The following is a 12,323-nucleotide window of genomic DNA, read 5'->3' on the forward strand; positions in this document are numbered from 1 at the left end:
TATTGGAGGCTCCCCAAGACTTGTCGGAACTCCGATGGATCATCTAGTGTTGATCCCGAGGTACGGCTCAGCTTTGATGATGATGGCAGCGGTGTGGTCACTGGTTTCGCTGCGGACATAGAGTGACGAGAGAGAATGTCGGAGATGTACCTCTTTTGTGTAAGGAGAATTCCACTCTTTGTCCGAGTTACTTCCACTCCAAGGAAGTAAGTTAGTGTCCCAAGATCCTTGATAGAAAACCGGCGAGCAAGAGCATCAATAACAGTTTGAACAACCGTCGTGTTGTTCCCTGTGACGATGATATCGTCAACGTAGACCAAAACATATATGGTTACTCCATCACGGTTGAGAATGAATAAGGACGTGTCGGATAAGGCATTGATGAATCCTGAGTTAAGGAGAAATCGGCAAAGTTCATTGTACCACGCCCTTGGAGCTTGTTTGAGTCCATAGAGTGCTTTGTGAAGTTTGCACACATATGACGGTTTATCCCGATCAACGAAGCCTGGCGGTTGAGAGAGATAGACATCCTCATCGAGCGTTCCTTGTAAGAAGGCATTGTTGACGTCAAGTTGACGGAGGGTCCATCCTCGGGTTACTGCAATGCTAAGGACAACACGTATAGTAGCATGCTTGATGACGGGGCTGAATGTGTCGTTGTAATCGATGCCCGGACGTTGATGGAATCCCTTTGCAACAAGCCTCGCTTTATACCTGTCAAGAGAACCATCAGGTAAGCGTTTAATTCGGTACACCCATTTGCATCCGATAACGTTATAGGATGTGTCCGGTGGCACAAGACTCCATGTCCCATTGCGTATGAGAGCGTTAAACTCATCAGCCATTGCACTCCGCCATTTTGGATTTTTCAGGGCTTGAGAGACACACGTCGGTTCCAAGTTGGTGGTTGGGTCAATTATGGCCGAGAGGTTGAATTTGGTGGTTGGTTTCGAAATCTGATTTTTCGATCTCGTAACCATAGGATGTGTGTTTCGGTTAGGTTGTGTGGATTGTGTTTCGGTAGTGGTTGATGGGGAATGCAATGTGGTAGGTGAGGGATCAGGTGATGGGTTCGGTAGTGATGCAGCCGAAAGAGGAGAATGTTGCTGTGGAACCTCATCGCTTATTGGTGTTGAATCACAACGGGGGTGCAACTCCGGTGTGGGCGTGGTGTGATGAATGGCGGGTTGATATGGTATACATGTTGATAATGGTGGTGATGGAGAAGTGTTTTCGGAGGAAGAGGAAGAGTCCAAGAGATGACATGAGTATGGGAATTTGTTTTCAATGAATTCGACATGTCGAGAAACATACACACGAGATGTGGGTACATGGAGACAAAGAAAGGCACTTTGGGTAAGTGAGTACCCAACGAATACACACGCAGCCGACCGAGAATGAAGTTTGTGTGGTGAATAAGGGCGTAGCCAAGGGAAGCACAAACAACCGAAAGTTCTAAGCTTGGAATAGTTGGGACTTTCGGTAAACAGAGATTCATAGGGTGACCGATTTTGGGTAGTAGGTGACGGTAGACGATTTATGAGGTAAACCGCCGTTGGTAAGGCAAAGGTCCAAAGTTCGGTGGGCATGGATGCTTTTGTAAGAAGAGTGAGTCCGGTTTCCACAATGTGTCGGTGTTTGCGTTCCGATATTCCATTGTGTTCCGGTGTATGTGGTGGAGATGTATGGTGAGAAATTCCATGAGTGGATAAAAATTCTTTAAGGGCTATGTATTCTCCACCATTGTCAGAAAAGAGGGTGACGATTTTGGTTTGAAAACGATTTTCGACAAGTGATTTGAACCGAGGGAAAATGGTCGAGACGTGTGATTTTTGGCGGAGAGGGAAAAACCAAGTATATCGGGTGTAGTGATCAACAAAGATCACGTAGTATTTGAACCCGTCAAAAGAAGAGATTGGCGAGGTCCAAACATCCGAATAGACAAGTTCTAGTGGTCGGGAAGAAGTGGCCGAAGACAAGGAGAAAGGAATTTTATGGCTTTTATTGATATGACAAGACTCACAAGACAATGGACGACGAGGACTACATGATAGCGGAAGAGAAAACTTGGAAACAATAAAATCAAGAACTTGACGAGACGGATGGCCTAATCTAGCGTGCCACTCGAAGATGGACGTCTTAGCACTCGATAATGCAAGACTCAATGGCTTATTCGGGGAAGGATGGGACAGGGAAGAGGCTGGCCATTCATACACACCATTTTTAAGTGGCCCGGTTGCTAGTGTTGCCCCCGTGTTGAGATCCTTCACCTGAAAGAAATGAGAGAAGAATTCCACAGAAACGTTATTCGAATTACAAAGTTGATGAATGGATAAAAGGTTACGATGCATGGTTGGGACATAAAGTATGTTATGTAGTTTAAGAGGAGATGAATGAGAAGGGAGCAACGAGGAACCGGTGTGTGTTATAGCAAGCCCCGAGCCATCGCCAATGACGACCTCGTCTCCTCCAGTGTACGGGGCGTGTAGTGAAAGATTGGCCAAGTCAGATGTTACGTGGTGAGAAGCACCGGAGTCGAGTAACCAAGGTGACGAGGGCTGAGAAATAGGTACAACCGCATGATTTGCAGCAGGACGCCATGGAGAGTAGCCAGGTGAAGGGGCCGAGAACTGATCTGATGGACGAGGAATAGGCGAGGGCAACAGATGACAGTTGCGTGCACTATGGCCTTGGACGCCACAGAGTTGGCATTTTCCAAGATATGGACGAGGTGAACCTCGTGCATATGTCTGCGTCTGATGCTCCGGTCGAGCAGAGGGAGCCGAGTTGTGTCGGCCACCTCTCGGACGCCAAGGAGGGCGGCTGCCTGTGTGAGCGACATTCGCCGACATCGGGATCTCCGAGGGACTTGAGACAACCAAGTCTGCATCGAGTGTGAGTAATCGTTCGTGTAATTCGATGAACGAGATCGATGTGTCTCGTGCATGAACTGCATCTTTGACCGATTTGTATTCATCTCCGAGACCCGCGAGGATGAGATCAATTAGATCTTCATGATCTAGTGGCTTCCCCAGCAAGGCCAACTCGTCCGCTTTGATTTTGAAGAATCTCATGTATTCGTCAATGGATTTGGAGCCTTTGGTGTGGCGACGCAATTGCTCTTTGATTTGCTTGACGTGGCCACGACTCGAACGACCGTAGGTGTCGGCAAGGGACTTCCAGGCAGCAGCAGATGACGGGGAAGTCGCAACCAACGGTTGGCAAGAGGCTGCGATGGAGCCTAAGGGGCCCCCCCCCTGCCGATACCATGGGGTATAGGCGGGATTCGATGTGATGGTGTCGTTGGCAATGACTGTCGGTGGAGGAGCGGACGTCAGGTCGAGATAACTCTCGAGATTGTAGCCAGCCAACAATGCTTGAAGTTGAATGCTCCAAGTGATGTAGTTAGTCCCATTGAGTTTAGAGACATTTGAAACATTGATATTAATCAATGTTGATCCAGGATCTGCCGGATTATGAGGAGTGACATTGTCACTAGGAAGGGTGCCAGAACCGGAGCCAGAGTTGGAAGCCATGGCTGTGTGCGGCGGCTAGGGTAGGTGAGAAAAGAGAAGGAAAAAAAAATCTGGGTTTTTGTCGTGAGACAATATCAGGCTCTTGATACCATGTGGTGATTTGGAAAAATAATAATTGCTTGACTTACAAATGAGAGAGTACATGGTGCTATATACAGTTTACGTGAGAGGAGAAATAGGAAATAGAATGATACACCAAATCACAATTATGAAAGTATCCCTGATTATATGCTAACTGCTAACAAACTCTTTGACTGAAATATCGGCATATTTTGTAAGATAAGTTTTTTTTTTAATATAAAACTAGGGTTTATTTTTTGCTATTAAAGGTATTCACACTCATACATACACACATTAAAAAAAATTGTAATCTAAACTCGAGATTTTTTTAATGTGAAAACAAAAATCCGAACTAATATTTTTGTATCAAAATGGGTCTCGCATATGTTGTTCGATCAAAAGGGCATCGTTTTTTTTATTTAATAAATCTCATCTGATCCGTCCAAAGAATAAAGTGATAAATTGTGTTATGATGCTTTTTTTTGTGTCAAAACGTGTTCCACTATATATATATATATATATATATAATATGAGGGTTATTAGATAAAAGTAGAGTTGTTGTGTAAAAATGATGCAACATAAGTTTGATATAACAAAAGGGGGGATGTCGGCTGAGAAACAGTAGTCGAAAGATGCCTTTTGGCCTAATATGGTACCAAGTGGACGCTTTCAATTCTCCAAACGGTCGAATAATTCCAAAAGGCTCGTAAAGGCACGATTAAAAAAAATAATGGATAGAAACGATATAATTTTAAAATTAATATGGCATTATCTTCTAATCTAACTATTAGGACCAAACATATCATGGAGGGTGTGTTCTCTGTTCTCAAAGAGCCACACCGAGTTTTAACATATTATCTTTAGAGACTAAATTAAATGTGTTACTCATAGATTCTAATTATGTAATTAATTAAAAGTTACCATTAACCAAAAAAGCTCCCGTTATCACAGAAGTTATTCAGTAATCAATATTATTTTTTTCACACATTTTTTATTTTAAAAAACTTATATTTATTAATTTTGTATCAATTTTCGACAAATCTATTTAAAAAAATAAGTATTTTTTAAATATATTATCGTTTTTATTTTTATAATCAGCCTACATTCGGTTATTTTAATTTAAAAAATTATAACCAACAAATGTTTAAATCTAAAACCTTTTAAAATAGAAATTACACGGATAAGTAATTCTGAGAGCTAAATTTAGGTAACTATCATCGAATATTTATCAAGTTGTAATGGTTATGAGTTAAAACTAATATTATGAATCTTGCGAGCTATATAGAATCAGATTGAACTTATATAGATCTAAACCCACACAAAACTGATATAGATACAGGTTAAACTGTCAACATGTATGTATGTATATATACATACATATATATATATATATATGTATATACGCATATTTATCAAGCAAAACTGAAATCGAGGACTGCAGAATATGTACTTGAGAGGATGAAACATGTGCTAACTTGCAGATGCAGACACACCAAAGAATCCCTAAGCATTCTCTGGCGTTCAGTATTCTTACAAAATTTTATTGTTATATTTACTATTTCGTTATATCTATTGTAATCTCATGTTACATAAAAATGGAAAACGTACACAATATATACATACATATGTATATGTATATACTGTCACGTATTTTGCTTCATGTAAAAAAGGCTATAGGTTTTGTTGATGAAACCCTAATCCAACCCATTAAACCGAGTCGATGCTTCCTAGCGCGTTCACAGTACAAAACCCATTTGTAAAACACCCAGAAAAACTTTCCGACACGTAAGGCACGAACACATCGCCATCCAACGGCTCAAAATAGTTAAGCACACGATCCGCCCCATCGTACGGCTCCTGATCGTCCTGAAACTCCGGCACCGGATTCTCCGCCACGACGGATGCGGTGACCGGATATAAGGCGTCCGCCGCGAAAATCGGCTGCCCCGGTGGAAGATCGGCGGCGTCTTGGCCGGTGAGCTCCTGCACAAGCTCTCTGAACTTGGAGGCACAAGTCTCCACCTTCATTGGATTTGATATGTACTTCACTTTGATGGGTTTCGTCTTCTTCTTCGCCTGCTTCGCCGGTTTCTTCGCTGTCGATTTCCTCTGCATGTGTAAGGCCGTGACCGCTCTCGCCTCCATTTTTTCCGGCGATAAGCTAAGGGTAGTTCCTGTCGTGGGAAGGGGGAGAGCGGGAAATAAGGGGAGAGAGGAGAAACAAGAAGAACGAGAGAGGTGAGGATTTGAAGATGCAGCAATGTAAGGGGGAAAGGAACAAATTTATGACAGGACTTGATTAAGTCTTCGAAGTCTTCTGTGTGTGTTTTTTGTTATCGGCGCGTCGGTCCCACGCGCTTATACGCCGGATGGCTGCTGCGAAATAAATTATAATACCCCTCCGGGTCAAATTTCGTTTTAAAGAATATTTTTTATTATTCATTAGATGCTTGTTTTAGATTTTTTAGGTGATTTTATAAGAAAATTTGCAATTCTATTCTTAATTAAAAAAAACTTAACTTCAATAAAATTAATGAGAATGCCATTTAATACTCTATGATTTTTTTTTATATTTCTTTAATAATCGTGAAAAAATCTAAAACGATATTTTTTTAAAAGTACAGATAGTATATTAAATTATAGATTTTGTTTAGTAAGATCAAATATCTTATATTATATACTAGAAATTATGATAATTACGTTTTTAATATTCAAATTTAAGTAGTCTAAAAGAGCATATACAGTATATTTTTATTTCGAATTCAAATCCAAATGTGGAAGAGTGTATTCATGTGGACTTCTCTAGTTATTTGAGAGATGTAGTTGGATTAAAGGTGTAGTCAATTTTCGGATTAAAAAAATTATGCTGTTTATTAGCATAAGATTTGATGAAATATAGTTTTTATATTTTATTTTAGCTATATGTGTAATGATTCAATGGACCGTGACAGGTCAGCTATATGTGTGACAAGTTTACAACTCGTGTTATATCAATGACTCAATGTATATCAACCCCTTTCGCCCAAAAAGAAAATGCTATAATGTATCCAACACCAAAAAAAAAGGGAACTTCATGACGGGTACGCGCGTGTTTCGCACCCGGGAAAAGTAGAGCGTGAGGAAAAGGAATCAGGATACAGAGGAGAAGCCGGCGGCGATGGCGCTCATCGGAGGAATCTATAAAAGGTAGCCACGTCCCACGTGAATCCGGGTGAACCAAATGGTCGACGCCATGACGTCATCAAACCAACGGTGACGACGTCACCATCGTGTAAGCGAAAGTTAATAAAAAAAAAAAGGAAAATAAATCCGGAGATAAATGTGTTTTTCCTTGGGAAAATCCAAAGATCTCAATCAAAATTATTAAAACATTTCGTTTTATAAGTATCGAACATTTTTTTTTCTCAAATTAGTTATTAAATCAAAATAAAAAATATTCTAATATATTATATCTAACTGTGGACATGTTAATTAATAAAAATACACAATTTGAATAGGAACTCGAATCTACCACTTCACACTTCCTTTTGATCTGTTTTAATTCACGTAAACACTTTTCATATAGATCAATGTGACGATATGATCTAATTGTAATTATCTGTATCTAATTAAATTCATCCAATTGTACACTCTAATATACATACATATATACACACACACACACACAAAAGAAAGAGATAATGTTGAGATGTGAAGAAATATAGGAGAGGAGGTCCATGTGGGCAAGTGGGGGAAAAGCAAAGTCTCGCAATCACAATCAGTCTGCTAAATCTGTCGAATTGGATTCCTTAACCACATTGTGGGCCATATACGTGTAATATTACGGTCCATTATACCATAAATTATACATGGGATCGGATGAAATATGGTATTGGGAGTGAATGGAATGCTATTATACAAAAACCTATTCCAACATAGAATCCATGGTGTTTTTTTTTTTCGTGAACAACGTTGAATCCATGTTGCATCTCCAATGTTTTAAAACCCCCATCTACCTGAATGCTAACTGGTTGTATATTTTATAGTGTACTTAAAATTAAATCAACATCATCTTAAAAGCGCAGTGGCCGGATTATTAGAAATTATAAAAATTTGTGAATAATAATACGTAAAATTTAATATTAGGTAAATTTCCATTATTCTCGAATCTAAATTCGGTTAATAAGATTTTGACTGACAATGAGTAGAATATTCATAGTAGGATTAAAAACATCGCTTTAATCTTAGTTTGGTTAGCTCGAGAAACTAGTCACGGGTGCGTACAGATATTATACATATATATATATATACACACACACATATATGTCCCCATTCATTCCCTTCGCCATTAATAATAACTATTCTATCCATCCAAAAGCCAAGAGCCTAGGGTTGGGTTTTTCGGGTTTCGGTTCGGTATTCAAGCGGTTCGGTTCGGGAACGATATTTTCGGTTTTATAAAAAGTGTACCAAACTAGAACCGAATGTTAAACGGTTCGGTTTTAGAATCGATTCGGTTCGGAACGGTACCATTATATGAATACCAAATAAGTACCGAACTATAATATTTACACATATATTAGTGGAATATTCGAATTTTAGTTCGGTATTCAAACAGTTCGGTTCGGTATTTATACGGTTCGGTTCGGAAACGGTTCATTCGATTCCATAAAAAGTGTACCAGATGAGAACCAAACGTTATTTGGTTCGGTTCGATTTTGGGACGGATCAGATCGGTACTAAATTCCCGAACCGAAGTGCTCACCAAGAGCCTCGTCCATTACATAACAAAAAATAAAATAAAAAGCTTTTAATTTCCTTTTTCTATTTTCAATTTGATCGATCCATTTTTTTAATCTTTATGAGAAGTAGAGGTGAGTGTTTCGACGTTCGATTTGATAATTATTCGGTTTTATATAAATATAGAGAGAGAATTGTTCGACACGTAAACTAAGTTTTGCATTTCGGAAAAGAAAAAAAAACAGGAGAAAATTGCTCGACACGTAAATTGACGAAATTGAATTAAAAAAAAGGAGTGATGTGATATGACAAAAAAAAAAGATCGACACGTAATTTAATATATTAAATTATTAATCAGACTCGAGAGAAAAAAACCCTCTTTTGTTGCTTTTATTAAAGTTTTAATTTTAAAAAGTATGGATGTAAAACGAGTCCGAACTCAAACTATTGTTTCGAGCCGATCTCAAAATACTTGAGCAAAATTTTATTACATATTTTGTTTATTTTGTTTAAAATTTTAATTTTTTATTATATTTTAAATATTTTAAAAAAATTAAAATTTTTAAGTCAAAAATAAATCCGAATTTTATAATCTTTGTCATTTTTAACTCTATTGCTGCTGATATATCGTTCCGATATCGTAATATGTAGACGATGATGTGTCAAATACAGTCAAAGTGTTGACTTATCACGTAGGATGTCGGAATGTCACATCAGCCATAGGATTAAAATGATAAAGATTATAAAATTCGGATTTATTTTTGACAGAAAATGAAGTTATTATTTTATGAAAAATGATAAATTCAGATTATTATTTTCAAAATAAAATATCATTACGTCATCAATAGAGCACGTGTGTTGACTTTCTACGAGACGATCCAAAAGATCTTCAAAAAAATCCATCTCCGCTTCAGGTGGAGAAATCTCCTGCGGATATGATCACCTCTCTTACTGTACACTCTCTCTGATATTTTTGTTTTTTGGAAATTTTGCTCGATAACCCACGCAACAAAATCAACCACAATACTCAACATGCAAAAACACCGGAAATATACATTATGCACCAAATATTTATAATTTATAATCCCAATACTATTATTTCTTCTGATATATATGAGTTGCACATAGAATATCAGTTTATAGATTGGTCACGGGGAAGTCTCACAAAACTTGACCGCACGTATAAAATTTAGTGTTAATTATGTTAATTTAGAAAATCTAATTAAGTTTAAAACTTCAATCATCCAGTCTTAAATTCGGTTAACTAAAGTTTTTTCAAATTTATGTATTGACATGGAACATTATTTATATAACTAACTTCATAAATAATCTTTTATAAAACAAAAACTTCATAAATAATCATCGCTGGGAAAGCCCATTGGGCTTTGGGCTATAAAACTGAACTACTGACGACTGGATCATTTTGTATGTAAGATTTATTTATGAATGAACGATTTTAAAAAGTATTTAAAAAATAAATAAAATTAAGGAAAACACCTAAATTCGATACTACAAAGCCATGGGTGGCCATTTCGGTTATTAACCGAATAATCAAACCGAACCGAACCAAATAAGATATAACCGTATTCGAACCGAATCCGATATCAAAACCGAATGGTTATGATTTTCTTAAATCCGAAAAAACCGAAACCGAACCGAACCGAACCGAATAAAAAAATAACTGAAAAACCGACGATTTCTTTGAAAAAAATGAATTTTTTACCGAATCCGAACCGAACTGAACCGAAATGAACCGGAATTTATGTAAAAATCGAATGGTTATAGTTTTTTTTATAATCGAAATAACCGAACCCGAATATAACCGAATCGAACTCAAACCGAAACCCGAAATGGTCACCCTAAAAGCCAGTATTATATCGTGTGTATATATATATATATATATATATATATATATGTACATAATTTGTTTTCATTATATTCAATTTTCTCATATTCAGAGTTTTAAAAAGATGAAAATCCAATTTAGATTTTATTTCATGTGCATTAATATTCCCTTCTAGTCCACCGTGTGTGTATATATATATAACAATATCGTTTGAAATTTAAAAGTTGAAATCACTCGATGTAAACTTCTGATGAAAGAACCTCTGAATTTTGATTTGTTCCGATGTCTTGTGCTTCTGGCTCTTCTACGTACATCGTAGGGTTATTATTATTATTTTTTTCTACTCATCACCGGGTAAAAAATAGCGAATGGTAAAAAACTAAAAAAAAAAAATAACAGTCGGAACAAGAAAAAGTGAAATGGCCGTATCGTTTTTCCAGTGTGTCTCACGTGGTGGTCAAGTGCCCTATACAGCTGACACGTGTTAGCGTGCATGTCTTCCGACACCTTCTCTTGTCCTTTTGGCGTTTTAAATGTTCATGCATCGTACGACCACGAGATATTGAATGCCAAAAAAGGAGGGTACGTTCGATGCATTTTCTCGAGACATTCGCGACGGGTTTCCTCGGTCATCCTAGTGGGGCTGCCGTGAAAATTTGACCCTTTACTGTCCCGGACAAAACCGATACATCGGAAACTAGGGTTTGGCTTGGGTTATCCCTTCTTTCCCTTTCAGAAAAAAAAATTATAATCACTAGGTTTTTATATTGAATTAAGTTTGGGTTAAATTGGTAAAAGTATTCATTTTTAAAAAGAAATCGATTTCAGATAAATCATCATTTTATATCGGTTAACGGTTCATTTGAATTATTATTTTTTTGTTAGATCCAATTTCAGTTTTTAGTAAAAATGATTATTTTCCTAAATAGATTCCGGTTTTTTTTTTGTTGCTTTTTGGATTACCATTGAGGTTTAACTTGGATTTGAGTTAATTTGATTTAAAAGAATTCTACCGGATCAGGTTTTAGATCATATTAATTTGAATACGATTACATTTTATCGCCTTCTTGCACATAACATACCATCCGCGACCGGAATGTATACATCCAAATTTCGAGACATTTTCCTTTTTATATATTTTAAATAAAATACGAAGATGAATGTTACATATCCTTATCCCTCGCATCGCTTCCTCAATCCATTAGCTAATGATTCATATATATATATATATATATATATGATACCATCTCTTTTCCCAATAGATGGATGGCTAAACTTTTTTCATGTACTTTTTTTTTGTTAAAAAAACTAGTTATCTTTTAAATTGAAAGCTCGAAAATGGAATTTATTAAACAAATAATTTTGAATATTTGAAATTGTAAAATTATACGTTTTTTTACAAAAACAAATATAGTTTTAAAAGGATATATAGTATACATTTTGTCAGAATTCATTATTATGTTAATATATACATCATTGGATTCATATAAACAAACGACTGTCTCAATTGTTTGTGTGAAGCGGATCAAAGTTTGGTAATTCAAATTTGTTTGCAGATGGTTATAATTTATATCATATTTTTCCATTAATTTTTGCTACCATCATATATCGATGTGATTTATATCATAGAGCATGAAATTACTTAATCCACGTAAAATAAAATAAAAAGAGAGAAAAATCATAACTTGGTTAAGTAGTATCCATATATTATACGTTGGGAAGATTGAAATGGAAGTAAATAATGGTAAATTAAAAAAAAAAAACAAAGGAAAGAACATCACTAACACTAACAAAACATATTGAAATTGTTTGGATTCCACAAAAGGGAACAAGAGAAACCAAAACCATTACACATCCCGTTTGATACGACAATGATTAATAATTTAATACACAAACTAAACTTCAGCTCTCGATCTCTCTATGATTTGTATATATATACACACACATACACAGACATATATATATGTATGTATGTATATTAACAAACGACGGTGTCAAAAGGATGAAGGGAAGAAGAGAGATGACTATGAGGAGGACGATACAAAGCCAAGTAAACGAGCAAGAGCATAAGCACCAACGGAACGGCCATCAATATCATCGGCGGTGGCGGAAGCGGCGGAAGAACCGCCGGAAGAATAACCAGAAGCACCGTAACCATCCCT

General features: G+C 36.8%; 1 protein-coding gene across 1 annotated transcript; it reads right to left on the reverse strand.

The window, feature by feature from the left end:
• Positions 1-5,067: 5,067 nt before the first annotated feature.
• On the reverse strand, positions 5,068-5,924 carry LOC104816020 (sigma factor binding protein 2, chloroplastic-like). Its single transcript, XM_010544716.2, has one exon. The coding sequence runs from the start codon at positions 5,739-5,741 to the stop codon at positions 5,304-5,306; it is 438 nt and encodes a 145-aa protein (XP_010543018.1). The 5' UTR covers positions 5,742-5,924; the 3' UTR covers positions 5,068-5,303.
• Between the last annotated feature and the right edge of the window lie 6,399 nt (positions 5,925-12,323).

This window comes from Tarenaya hassleriana, unplaced genomic scaffold (genome assembly GCF_000463585.1).
Source record: "Tarenaya hassleriana unplaced genomic scaffold, ASM46358v1 Cleome1, whole genome shotgun sequence".
In the NCBI taxonomy this organism is placed as follows: domain Eukaryota; kingdom Viridiplantae; phylum Streptophyta; class Magnoliopsida; order Brassicales; family Cleomaceae; genus Tarenaya; species Tarenaya hassleriana.